Below are 14,744 nucleotides of genomic sequence, written 5' to 3' on the forward strand. Positions count from 1 at the left end.
TCAAGCGGTTCTCTCAAGTATTATTTTATACTTTTTCGGGCTTGGGAGACACAAACTTACGAAAAAGGTCAACCCTGGAGTCTTCTTAAGTTTTTCAGACTCTCTAAAATTGAAAAACGCCGAGTTTCTCCTATACTGGACTCGTTAAAATTTCACAGTAAAGGACCTGTTCGATTACAAACAGGAACGGACCACTCCTTCTTAGGGTTCGAATCTAAACTAAGTTGGACTCATCCGAAGGATGAGCTTATAATCAAGCAAATGTTATCCTCCTCAAGCTTGTAAAAAATAAAGAGGTACTTGCCAGAAATGGTGGGGGAAAAGAGAGAAAAATGAGCCTATTTGTTATCCTTTGTCTCAGAGAAACCTTATCACCGCTCTTGAACACGACACTTTTCATTCACCTGGGTTGGGAAATCCTTTGCCTCACAGTTGATCAAACCACATTGAAAGTCTTCAGCCGGGTATTAACTTTGGGTCAATTGTCACCAAGCCATCTGTTGTGTCGTTATGTGTTCAAGAGGTCACTGCAAATAAACCATTCATCTGCAAAATACCTGTCATCCATCTTGACCATCCCTGAGTCAGTCCTTACAGCTACATTTCTTCAACTTGATTTATGATTTCGTGTTGTGGGCTTGCCTATGACGGATCGCTTTCTATCGACATCAGCACATTATCTAGAAAGATGATCTAGAAATCGTCAGTACCTTGAAATCTGCATGCATCAATGGCAGGTTTCTCGCCTTCGACGACAGTTTACATCATTGACTTTCGATCGAAGGATTCCGTGACATGTTCGACATCAGCACATTCATTCACATCTCATGGATTGTACTGGGTACTTTGAGAACCATTGACATCACTGGTGGTCTCTCTCACACTTGTTAACAGTTTACATCATTGACTGGTAATCAAGTGGTTTCTACCATGCTCGACATCAACTCATTTATTCGCATGGATAGAATCGTACTATTTCGGGAAGTAGAAATGAAGACCCTGGATCTAGTTTCCGCCATCCAGGCTGCGAGGAGTTTTGTATTCATTATATAGTAGACTAATTATAAACAAATGGCTGCGTCCATACTGTGTCTACATGAGTCTATGATTATGATGTACTGCGAAATCATTCCTGTATCAGAGCAGTAGTTAGTTTGTTAGTTAAAGTTTTTGATCTGAGTATGGGAATGCCTACCTCAGCGATGATATGATCTCATACATGTATTTTGTGTTGAATATTTGCAGGTTCCAACTGGGCTCTCCACAAGATAATCCTTGAAATGATAAAGTACTTCACCCTTCCTAGATGATATGAAACCCTAATCTACTACAGGGTTCGCACTTTAGGGGGCAATCTGTTACACTAAAATTTGTCACCATGACTATTTGCAGTCAGTATGGCTCCATCAATAGTCATACTGTCCTCCTTGGCAAGTCTTATACCTCTGCTCCTCATGTCAAACTCCAAGAAATAGAGAAAGTCCTTAAAAGTCAATATAACTCTGGTTACGCAGTTTCTCTTAGCCTTACCTGCGTGTACGCACCACAAGTTCATAAAACCTGCGTACTTGTACACTCTGTCTGTAAAGGGGTGGGTGTGTACTCCTGTAAAGGTCAAAAGGCGCAAGTTTCACTTCAAAAAAGTTACTTGTGGTCGATTCTAGAGCATTCTAGAAGATGGTTTGACGTGGATTGAGCGCCTCCAGATGGTTCATGCATCCCAATGAAAGAGGATCTTATCCCATGAAGAGGGGAGCTATCCCATTGAAAGAGGGGCTTATCCCATTCATGGTGGACCTGATTAACTTCCTCCAAAGCACTATAAATACAGGCATTGGGCCAGAGGGAGGGGAGGTTGAAAGCTGAACATTCCTAAGGGTAGATGCTGCTGAAATTAGGACTCCCTTATAGAGCTTGAGAGGAGAGATTCCAATCCTTTCCTAGCTTCATTTGGAAGTGGGTGAGCTGATCAAAGTAAAGGAGAACTCTTGCTGGACCCTGGGAGGGACCTGCACAACACCAAGGCACTGGTTGTAATGGTTTCTTTTGTTTCCAATTAATACAATTAAGTTCATTTTTCTCAACAAGTTGTTCTATATAATTTGTTTCATATACTCCTTGGTCTTTATGATGAATATGTTTTATTATATGAGTTATTCAGGTGCTATGTAATCGTTTGCTTGTTAGTGAATGCAGGCTTCAAGGAGAAGGAGCTCATCTGGATCAGAGAGGCTGGACTACAACAAACAAGCGTTGGACTAAAGGTAAGACTTAAACACCTGGTTGCTTTTATTTTAAATGCATATTTAGGGAAAGATAGTGCTTGATTGTTTTGTTTGTCACTAGACGACCTTTGGTTGCTAGGGAGGTCGGTTTTGTCCGCAAAATTGACTCTTTCCGCATGACAAGGTTTGTAGATGACACCAGTGTCAATTGGCCTCATGGTGATTATGAACATAAAAACTTTTTGAACCATCTCAATAGCATATCTAATGACATCAAGTTTACAATGGAGATGGAGGAGAATAATTGGATACTATTCCTGGACATTCTCCTCATAAGAAACAAGGATGGTTCCATAGGTCATAAAGTATTCAGAAAAAAGGCACATACCGATAACTACCTCCATGCTGATTCACATCACCACCCAGCCCAAAAGATGGGAGTACTGCAAACCCTCTTCACTAGAGCCTGTAGAATCTCAGATGAAAACCACACTGATGAAGAGATTACATACTTAAAAAGAACTTTTGCCAACTTAGGATACAATAATAAAAGCATCTTCCAAGCCATTCAAAAGGCCAAGTCTGGAAACAATACAAACAAATCAAAAAAACCCCATGACTTCTAATGCCTACCTCCCATACATTCAAGGGGTCACTGAAAAGCTAGCCAAAATTCTCATAAAGAAAGATGTCAAAACTTCATTCAAACCTTTGTCAACTATCAAACAAAGAATGAAATCGGTAAAAGACAGCCAGGAACATCTACAACAGAAAGGTGTTTATATCATCAACTGCTCTTGTGGAGAACAATATATAGAGGAAACTGGCAAGTCTGTGAGGATTAGGCTCAAAGAGCATAGTGCAGATATCCGTAAAGAAAGAACGCGCTCTTCAGATTTAGTTGAACATGCAAGTAAAACAAACCATCATATATGCCTTGAAGAAACTAAGAACAATGTAAACTTTGAAACGGGAACTATAAACTCAAAACGGGAACTCTGGCCAAAAAACCCCAAAAAAACATCAAAAACAGTGCTAAAAACGAAAAGTGTTGATGCTGGAATAACACCTATTTTTTTCTTGGGTAAATTTTCAACATGTTTTAAAAATGGTGGTGAAAACCAATTTTTTGCACAAAAATTATCCAAAAAACACCCTCAAAACGAATAGTATTGATTCTGGAAGAACACTTTTTTTTTCGAATGTAAAATTTCAACATTTTGAAATAATGGCGTAAAATATTTTTTCATGACCCCGAAAAACATTAAATTTTAAAAAAATAATGAAAACATAAAATAAAATTAAAAATTAAAACAATGAAAAAACACAAAACAAAAAAAAAAGTTTAAAAATATAACAAAACATAAATTAAGATATATAATAAAAACAAAACACAAAATAAAAATATAAAACTTAAAAAAAATCAAATATGAAAAAAAAAAATATCGATCATAAAAATGTAAAAAAAAAAAAAAAAAATAATGGTAAAAATTAAAAAACTAAAAAAATTATAAATTATAAACAATAAAAATAAATTTATATATATATATATATATATATATATATATAAGTAAAAACAGAGAAATTAAAAAAAAGCATTAGCAAAAACTGGGAAAAAAAAGAAAAAGAAATTAAAAATAAACTAGTTTTAACCCCCTTTTTTAAGCCTTATAAATATTATTATATTTACTAATCATACAGTTAACTTTAATAATATTTTGAGTGGAATAAATAAATATGAAATAATATTGATTATTAACAAATATAAATTTGGCCATTAGGCTTATAGAAATATTATGATTTACCCTAAATTATGGTATTTACCTTATAAGTAATAATTGATTTAGTTAACTTTAATTGTTTTATTGGAATAAATAAATATTGAATTAATAATTTGACCATTAGGTTTAAAGGATGAATTATGACTTAAAAATTTGTGTGGAATTATAAATGATTATTAGATTTAGATTATTTAATATACATATATTATTTTTCTTATCATTTTAATTTCGAATGACCATTATACCAATGGACCATTAAATAATTATTTAAAAATTACCTATGGTAACTATATTCTAAGATTAATAAAGAATTATTACCATATTGGAATAATAAATATAGATTATTATTATTAAAATATTAGATATGGGTATAATTTTCGTAAATAATAATATATCTATTTATTTTTAAAATTAACAAATGAATTCCTTTTTTACCTATTTTAGCTATTTCTAAGAATATTAATTAAATTATTTAGTGATTTGACCAAGAGTATTATGTCAAAATTAGCCTTTGGAATCTCTGCACACTCTATTTAATCAAGCTAAGCTGGATTGGTCTTCAACTTGTCCTGACGATGAACCACACTGGTTGGTTTGAAACGCGTCGACACAAGATTGATTATGTGATTTTGCCGAAGATTTTCTAAACAATGCTATGGATCACAGAAGTCTGAATTCCTTAATTAAAAAACTAGTGAAATTAATATTAAAAAAAAAAAAAAATCAAATTATAAAAAAAAAACACCCAAAGAATGCATATTTTTTATTAAAAAAAAAATCTAATTATTTTTATTAAACCTACTATTTTTATTTTAAAAAAGGAAAAAAAAAAAATTAAATTCAAATTTTATTTTAAACAATCTTTTTTTTAAACATTTTTTTATTTATTTTAAAATACAAATAATAAAAAGGATTTTATTTTCTTTCAAAAAAATTTAATTTTTTAATTTCAAATTTAAAAAAAAAAAAAAATTATTACAAAAAAAAATTAAAATTTATTTTTTTTTTTAACGGAATTTTTTTTAAACCTAACCTTTTTATTTAAAAAAAATTAAAATAAAATTATTATTTTTTTAAACAAACTTTTTTTTTTAATTAAAAAAATTATAATTTTTTTTTTAAATTTAAAAATAGAAATAGTTAACAAAAAAATAAAATAAAATAAAATAAATTTAATTTCCATATTTAATTAAAAAAATTATAAATTTTTTTAAACATTATATTTTTTAAATAAACATTATAATTATAATTTTTTAAAAACAAACTTTTTTTTTTTAATTAAAAAATTATAGTTTTTTTTAATTTTCATATATAAAAAAATTATTAAAAAAAAATTAATACGGAATTATTCGTTTTTTATTAAAAAAATATATATATTTTTTTGGGCCACCGCCCCCGGCCGCTCGTGGTGGCGCGGCCGTGGGCGGAGGTGCCTGCCCGACTCTGGTATCACATTGCCCAGGTTTGAATCTTGCCATTTTATTTCTATAATGTAATGAATGCCTAGATCTCATCTCAGTTACCAGTAAAGGAAGGAACCCTTGCCATTGCTACTGTATTCTATAATGTTATGAATACCTATAACTCATCTCGGTTAAAGAAGTGAATATGCTTTGTGGTTGTGCAGGCAATTGGCATTGAAGCGAGAGCGATATACAATGCAGGGCAGGCGTCAGGGCTTACATTCTGGACGCCCAATATCAATATATTCAGAGATCCTCGATGGGGCCGGGGTCAAGAAACTCCGGGAGAAGATCCCCTGCTATCTAGCAGGTACTCTGTTGCCTACGTTAGGGGATTACAGGGCGATCCCCTTTCTTCCTCTTCTAAGACAAATGTCCACTCTTCTACTCATTTGAGAGCTTCTGCTTGCTGCAAGCATTTCACAGCTTACGACATGGATAACTGGGAGGGCCATACTCGCTTCTCTTTCGATGCTATGGTAAAACTCTATTACCAACTCTGCATTTCCATATTTGCTCAGTTTTTTCATTTGAGGTAGTAGCCTTCAGGGCGAGGATAAATATAGTCTCCGATGGCCTCCAAGCTGCAGGGTTTTATGTCGATCAGTACACCTGGTGTGCACCATTACCCACTTAGGCCAGTCGTACTATGATCAGGCATTACAGTCCTCCACACGCAGGCATACATCTCTCTCACTGTGGACTGCACCTCCATTGTTTACACCTCCGCATGTTCAGTGGTATGGAGGACTATATTTATCCTCCTTAACCTTTTACGGACATAATGGTTTATTTGTTATAGTTTTCAAATTAAGTGCATTCACTGGGAAACACCAGCACTGCCCCCTCTAAATTTAGCATATATTAAGGAGCTAACGACCTTGTTTGTTGGCCTTGGACCTACAACAATCAAAACCCTTGACAGTATCTTTACCAGATGCTTTTAAACAGTCCACTGGAATTATTTTTACCACTGTAAAATCCTCCTATTAAGTGACAGTGGGGATAAAAATACAGATTGCAAACTACAATGTTTAGCTTTGCCCAGTGTTGAAAATCTCCCCAGATACTTGCTTCTCTATATGCAACCAGGTTTAATGGCAAAGTTCCACTATGCATATCTGGGTTCACAGAAATTGCTAATGTTAGCAACTGGAAGTTGGATTTGAATGGGTTTGTGCTAATTCAAGAGTGTTTTTTAATTTAATGTTTTTGAGCAGGTGACCAAACAAGACTTGTTGGATACATATCAACCGTTGTTCAAGAGCTGTGTGGAGCAAGGGCGTGCCAGTGGTATCATGTGCTCTTACAACAGTGTTAATGGAGTCCCGACGTGTGGTGATTTCAACCTTCTCACCAGCACTGCGAGACGTGACTGGGGCTTTCAAGGGTAATGTTTCCTCAGATGTGTTAGATGCAGAGTATAATTATTTGGGGTGAATAACTCCTCTTTGATATGAATTTTGTCTTTCAGTTACATCATAGCAGACTGTGACGCTGTTGCCACTATTTACACTTCTCATCGGTATACACCGACTGCAGAAGATGCTGTAGCGGACGTTCTGAAAGCAGGTAACTACCCATATAAACGTTGAAGCATACAAATGCATATAAACTAACAGACTCGTTTTTATTCTGAAAGCAGGCAAATACATACAAGTTAGTTTAATAGACGTCAATCTTATATTCTGAAAGCATCAGGGCAGATATATCTTAACTCAGATTTGATATACATTTTGAGATTCTGAAGTTAGAGGTTGCATATTGTCAATCCCAATAGATGACCACTCTGTTTTAAAGAGCGTTTGTGTAACTCAAGGTATGCACCCTTGAGCTTCACAGCCTCCAGCAATATACATGAAATTACAAAAAACAGGGAAGTGCATATGCATCAGGACGGACCCATTTTAACTCAGGTTTGATATGCACTTCGAGTTTGTGAAGCTAAAACTTGCATATATACAACCCCATGGGCCACACTGATTTAATAACCTTTTTTTGTCAACTCAAGATACGCATCTTTGAGCTTCCAAACCTCATGCTGCATATCGCACTTGGGTTTATGTGGTGGCCATATTTCAATACACCCAATAAACATTTAAAACAATGCACCTTTATAAGCCCAAAAAACAGTGGTAAAGAACCTATCTCTAGTTGCAATCATCCATCAATTTTATTTTAGAAAGCCTTGTCTTCAGTAGATTTGTTTTCTCTATACTAGGAGTACCATGCGGTTATTGATAAGACGACTGCTTCTGCTTCTGATAGTAGTATTACCACATGTTTTTTGTCAGGAATGGATGTCGACTGTGGAAGTTATTTGCGAAAATACACAATGTCAGCAATAGCGAAAGGAAAAGTGAATGAATCAGATATCGACAGAGCCCTTCGCAATTTGTTCTCTGTGCGCATGCGTCTTGGGCTTTTTGATGGTGATCTCAACCATCAACTGGAGGGAAAACTTAAAATGCAGGTTGTGTGCTCTGCTGAACATCAAATATTGGCATTGCAAGCTGCAAGGCAGGGTATTGTGCTTCTCAAGAACAACAGAAAACATCTGCCCTTGTCGAAAACAGGGACCAAGTCATTGGCTGTAAAATTTGATGAGACTATAACCTCCTGCTAAATTGTCTAAATTTCTTGGCAATAAGAGTCGATAAACTTTAAAAACATAGATTTAGGCCCTCATGGGCTTTGTTACAGTAGCCATTATACTATTTTTTCCTATGGTCTTACTGGCCAAGCCTTGTTCTTTTTCTGAAATTTAAACAAAAAGATAACCAAAATGCTAGTGACATTCTGCCATGGTTAACAATTGCAACAAAAAATTCTGATCCAATATCCTACAATTGGCATCAGAGAAGAGTAAAGTAACAAAAAATTCTGACCCAATATCCTACAATTGGTATTTCGATTTGCTTGATCATGGACTGCTTCTTCTTGTGCTTGGTGCTCTTCTTCAATAGGACCAAGGCCTGACCGGATCTTCCAACAAAAAGACTGAGCTATCGGTTCCATTTGCCCTCCACATTGGCGATGGCTGCATTGTTTCTGAAGATGCCATTCGGAGTGATTATGAGCTGTTCCTTAATTTTGGAAAACATCATTCCAGAATCCATCAGATCTTCTGGGAGTTAACCAACAATTCTGTCTTGGCCTTTTGGCCATCCAGAGATTGATGCTAGAATTGGAAGGCTCTCGAAGGCTAGAATTCCATCCCTTCTCTCCTTGTCCTTGACCAGTTTCTGGTACCACCTTTCTCCTTGTGGAGTTGCCCCTTGAATTTCTCTAGTTATAACCCGGCTTGGAATGTCTCTAAGGTAGGTCGTTTCATGTAGGATTTTCATTCTTGACATGTTGTTTTCTGCTATTTAGTAGTGCTTATCCAATCCCGCAGGCACCTCCGCCCACGGTCGCGCCACCGAGGGCGGCGGCCCAAAAAAATAATTTTTTTTTAATAAAAAATGAATAATTCCGTATTAAAATTTTTTTTAAATTTTAAATTTTTTTTTTTAATCAAAAAAACAAATAATTCCGTATTAAAAAAAAATTTAAATTTTAAATTTTTTTTTAATAATTTTTTTATATATGAAAATTAAAAAAAACTATAATTTTTTTAATTAAAAAAAAAATTGTTTAATAAAAATTATAATTATAATGTTTATTTTAAATTTTTTTTAATAATTTTTTTAAATATGAAAATTAAAAAAAATTATAATTTTTTTAATTAAAAAAAATTGTTGAATAAAAATTATAATTATAATGTTTATTTAAAAATTATAATGTTTAAAAAAAATTATAATTTTTTTAATTAAAAAAAAAAAGTTTGTTTAAAAAAAATAATGAATTTTTTAATTAAAAAAAAAGGTTTGTTTAAAAAAAAAATTAAGTTTTATTTTTATTTTTTTTAAATAAAAATGTTAGTTTTAAAAAAAATAATTATTATTAACTTATAAAAAAAATAAAAAATATGCATTTATTTGGGTTTTTTTTTTTTATAATTTGAATTTATTTTTTGTTTTTTATTTTTTTATAATTTGAATTTAAAAAAAAAAATCAAAAATAGGTATTTTTTTAAAATATTAATTTTACTAGTTTTTTCATTTTTTCGTTAATTTTCTATTTTTTTTTAAACTAGTTTGTTTTTAATTTTTTTATTTTTTTCCCTAGTTTTGCTAATGTTTTTTCTTAATTTCTCTATTTTTACTTACTTATATATATATATATATATATATATATATATATATATTTTTTTTTTTTTCCAAATTCTTGTAGGTTTTATGAAATAATTTTTTTTAACATTTTTTATTTTTTATTTTTCTTTTTTTATATATATTTTTTTTATATTTGTTTTTTACAGACAATTATTTCATTTGGATTGAAAATTTAATTAACAATGTATAAATATGTAGAATATCGAAAATGCAAAATATCGACATTCTTCTTTAAATATGCAAAATAATAAAAACCTCACTACAAAAAAAATTAAAAACAAGATAATATGAAGAAGAAGACCACTTCCAAAATTATTAATTTTAAAAAATAATTATTTACATTCCATACAATAAAAAAATTTAAAGTCAAAAAATAGGTCTTTTAAAAAAAGGGTGCGATGCAGAATAACCACTTTTTTAAATCAACATGAAAATCACTACCATTCACTACCATTCTAAAACTTAATGCACATGAAAAAAATTAAAGTTCCAAAAACCATGTTCTAAAAAAAACATGTGTATTCTGCGTCACCACTTTTGAAAATCGGGTCATTTTTTTTCTATCTCTACGAAACGGGTAACAGTATCAGTTCCCGTTTCAAAGTTTACATTGTTTAAGGTCATTGCGAACGAAAAACACCATTTCAAACGGAAAGTTCGTGAGACTATTGAAATCATTAAACACCCTCGTAACCTTAATAAAGATGGAGGCTTGGAAATTAGTAAAAATTGGAACTCTATACTTACCCCCATTGAATAAGTTATCCCTTCCTCCTCATACCCCTTCCTCCCCTCATCTGTCCCTTCCTCCTCATACCCCTTCCTCCCCTCATCTGTCCCTGTCAAGCATTTCCCTTGCTTAACCTAGCATCCTATAGAACTATAAGAAATTTGACCTTTGCGTCTTAATTATCTAAGTGTTTCTTTAATAAATATAAATATAAAACTGCTCATAAAGAAATGGGTTACTAGAAAATTCATGAAATTATGAAAATCAAACCTAATCCTTTAACTTAAGGGTCTTCAAAACTTTGTTTTCTAATAAAAAAAAGAAAAAAAATATAGCTTTTAAATTAATTATATTAATTAAATATAACAATATAAAACTAATCTCACATTTTTAATTTTAATTAATAGTCAAATTTAAAAAAATTAATTAATTAATTAATTAAATAAAAATATATATACATATAAATAAAATAAATAAATAATATTAATACAATAATATTAATACAATTATCAAAATTAAACTTTATTAACATTGCACAATATCAACAAACATTCGCATAAATAAAAAAATTTAAAAAATAAATAAAAAAATCAGTAACAATAATAATTATTTACTAAGTATATAATAAATAAATAAATAAAATAAAATAAAATAACACATAGATAGTAATACATTCTATAAATATAACATGATAATATTATAAGAATTAATTAAAATAGGATAAAAAAGGTCGGCTTATCAACTCAATAGCCCTCCTACACCATATTTATCACGCACTTTTCTCTTCTCTGTATATCAGTCCTGATGATGAGTCTTGGTCTAGCTGGAAACGTCGACAAATAAAAAGATGAACACTGTGGAATATCCGAATTCAGTCTCTCAGAAACCACTCCACAGAAATCTACAAACCAATATACAAGTCCTCTTGTACTTTACCCTACTTGCCTTAAGAGTCACACATGGTTTCATGTGAAACTAACCTATGGATGTAAACAAGCAATCAAAACAACAAAGAAAATAGTAGAAACAAATGTGAAAGAAAATAAAGAAAGAAAGCAAACAAACAAACAAAGAAAACATGCATGAAATCAGACAAATAAAAGCAAACACTACTCCTAATCCTATCCTAACAGTGCATGGGCCTAATCACGTGAAGTGATATTTCCAATGTACCACCGTCGCATTGGATGACCCATGTTGGTGAAGGCATGGTTTGCAAAAAAGATAGTCATGTGAGCCAGCAAACCTGAAAGATATAACAATGAACACACTCTGAGTTTAAATGTGCCCACAGAAAAGAAAAGAATGAAAGTGCAAGACAATCATTCTGTGCAGCTAACATGGTGTTGTGATACACTGCATGCAAATGATAATCATGTACATTCTTTTCACTGTGACAGACGAGAAAACATGAGAAAGAGAGAAAAATTATGCCTTGCAAGTTTGCTCGTTGTGTATGATTCCTTTAATGCATGAGCGAGGGGATCATGTGATTCAGGTGGAGGAAGCGAAATTTGTGTATTGGATTGATCTTTATTGCATACAAACGAGTGATGAGGAGCCTTGGGTGGTTCAAAAATTCCCTGATGGAAGTTAAACTAGCCTCAGGATAATGAGGCTCGTATATAACAATCAACTCAAGCTGAAGTGCCTTGATAGCCTGTGGGGTTTTAACTTCGTCGACAGGTAGATCATAAAAAATGGGTGGCATGGAAATATCAACAACGATTGAATCAACATCATGATTGAATATAGGAGAAAAGAGATCATGATAGCTACAATCAGAAAAATCAATGAGTTCGTCGACTTCCTCATGATCTAATAAATCATACATAGGGGTAGATGAGAAGCAAGAATGATCACCCTCTGCATTTCCAAAAATAGTAGATGAAATATCAAATGGATTCTCAATGAAAGATTTGTCCTCTCCGCTGTTAAATGATGGACTGACATCGGGTGTGTTCTGCGAATGATCAGAAGTAGATTCATCTGAGGATGAATTTTCACAAAGAAAATCAGATATAGCAGCATCACCAAAGATGTCAAGAAAAAGCAAAGGAGGCACAGAAAAAAGGAGGCATCCTTCACTGCAGGTTCATGTTCACATTCCTAGTCATACTCATCGTAAATGATAGTGTAGGTTGGTTGTGCAATATCAAATTCGTCAATAGCTTTATCCTCATTCATAGCAAGTGTGGAATCTGGAATGGAAGAACACAAGACAGTACAATCTAGAGGATCAATAGAATGCGGAGACAGAGGTTGAGGTAAAAAGTGCATGTGACAACACATGGGATTCCTAACCAAATCTATGCAGAAGTTGAAAGTAGGTGGGGTGGGGGGAGGTGACAGTTTAACAAACTTGTGTGCACACTCTCCCACATCACTCTGCGGGGGTGGAGCTATTTGATTAGAGTAAGGCGGACAGTAGCTTGTGACAACAACCTTGTCCGCCTGTGGTTGCGCAACTCCATCACCGAAGTATGCTGAGAGGGGTTTGAACTTTATTTTCTCTCTTGGATTGATCAATATGGTACATACATACTTGAATCTTTCAAAAAGATATTGGAAAGGCATTTTACTATTCAGAGCTTCAAAAGAGAGAAGACGGAAGCGATCCCAAAATTTCATTACAGATTCATGCGGGGCCTTCCATTGTTGTAACATTTTCTTATCAAGTGCTTCACGATCAAAATGGTGAAAACCAAATTCTATTTTTTCACTAAACTATTTGAATGAGTGCACAGAGCCATGAGGCAGTATGATATACCATAGAAATGGGTAGTCGCGAAGTGTGTGCACGAGCAGCGTACAAACCAAAATTTCATCGGGATCCTCCAAGATCTCCATGAGTGCATATAGGGAATCTAAGTGTTCAAGCAACGCTGTTTCACCTTCACCATTATACGTGAGTTGGGAAAATTTATCCCAGGACTCCCTCTCAATTTCAAATATATATCTGTTGGACAAACATTTTGGAGTGTGAAATGTAACAAACTCCATGATAGATATGTGAATATTTAAAACCGATTTTGAGGACTCAACTTGTCATCTAGCCCTCCTTCTAGCGCCATAAATGTTGATGGTGTTGAACCCACCAACATGTCAAGGATCTCCCCTGTAAGAAGTCCCAACTAGACCTCAGACCATTTGTAGTAGGAGTCCTAGTAGTGGGTAGTATAGTATCGCCTTGACTGTGATTTCGCGCAGAAGTAACTAAGATGTCCTTGTTGGAAGCAAGGGTGTGACCTTGTAGAAAGTCAGGGAAGATACATGGAAAGGATTTAACACACGAAAGGGGAGAGGAGGGCACCCCTTAGAAGCCTGTAATAGTAGGCATCTTGAAAGGGAGCACACGAGACGAAAGACATCTCAATATGGAAAGAAAAATAGTTGACAATCCAAAGTGATGAGTTAAACCAAAAACACGCTTCGATAAGATTCATACAAACATATACAGAATATTCCATACATACATGCGTAAGTTACAACTACATACATTGTTAGAGTAACCAGAATAGTCGAACTACAATAACAATACATGCATGAAACATGTTGGCTCTATTATATTAAAAGAGTGAAATATCCAATCATACATACAACCATGACATCCACTAGCCCCAATAGTGGAACATTACAGTCATTGTCGCATGCCCTTCCAAAGAGATGTACTCGCTCTGCACTGTGGAGAATCCAATGCTCGTTACAATACACTCAAATATTTCTCTAAGTTATACCAATCAGAAGCTTGGCTCCCAAAATCTTGTACAATGAGTTATGAGATTCTATATATAGAAAAGGGTGGGGTGACCCTTGAAATTCCCCTTTGTGACTCTTGGACTACCCTCATGACTCTTCAACTTAGACATGACTATTTACATTCTACTATTGACACTTGATCTTTCACTTTACAACATGTTTACAATGCATTCCGCACATGTACCCATGTGAGACAAAAATGGGCTTAAGTAAGCCATACAAGACATCACTGAGTCTCTGACTGTTGTGTGAAGGCTAAATCGTCAACATCCTCTTGGTGATCATTGGTGGAAAACTGATGCCAAGCTTGGTAGTCTGATATGGTGTCTGCGTTCTCCATGGTGACACCCTTCTGAAAGTGAACTCTTGCCTCTGTAGCATCCATGTACACTGATCTGGCAGCTCTGTCCAACTCATCATGTAGCAATCGCATCATAGTCTTGAGTGCAGTCAGACCAACATCATACTTATGCATGGTGTCTGTGCTCATCTACAAATCTGCGGTGGTCGTTGTGCATCAACTGCTTGAAGTACATGTGTAGTTCCAGTCAGACCTTTCTCTTTGTTTTTGC

General features: G+C 33.6%; 1 protein-coding gene across 1 annotated transcript; it reads left to right on the forward strand.

Annotated features, from left to right (window-relative positions):
- Positions 1–5,428: 5,428 nt before the first annotated feature.
- Positions 5,429–8,095, forward strand: LOC149237247 (putative beta-D-xylosidase 7). Its single transcript, XM_089369212.1, has 5 exons — positions 5,429–5,468; positions 5,634–5,948; positions 6,690–6,859; positions 6,944–7,041; positions 7,764–8,095. Exons 2-5 carry the CDS (start codon positions 5,904–5,906, stop codon positions 8,093–8,095), a joined length of 645 nt encoding a protein of 214 aa, XP_089225338.1. The 5' UTR covers positions 5,429–5,468; positions 5,634–5,903.
- The last annotated feature ends 6,649 nt before the right edge of the window (positions 8,096–14,744 follow it).

The sequence above is a fragment of the Pinus tabuliformis genome, chromosome 8, assembly GCF_031772625.1.
Source record: "Pinus tabuliformis cultivar Carrire ecotype Pingquan chromosome 8, CPIR1, whole genome shotgun sequence".
NCBI lineage: Eukaryota > Viridiplantae > Streptophyta > Pinopsida > Pinales > Pinaceae > Pinus > Pinus tabuliformis.

Bases quoted from the DNA above. Each gene is read 5' to 3' on its own strand.
- LOC149237247 (XM_089369212.1), top strand. From the start codon at position 5,904: ATGGATAACTGGGAGGGCCATACTCGCTTCTCTTTCGATGCTATG. The intron at 6,860-6,943 runs GTAATGTTTCCT...TTTGTCTTTCAG, and splicing joins CGTGACTGGGGCTTTCAAGG to TTACATCATAGCAGACTGTG. The intron at 7,042-7,763 runs GTAACTACCCAT...GTTTTTTGTCAG, and splicing joins AGCGGACGTTCTGAAAGCAG to GAATGGATGTCGACTGTGGA.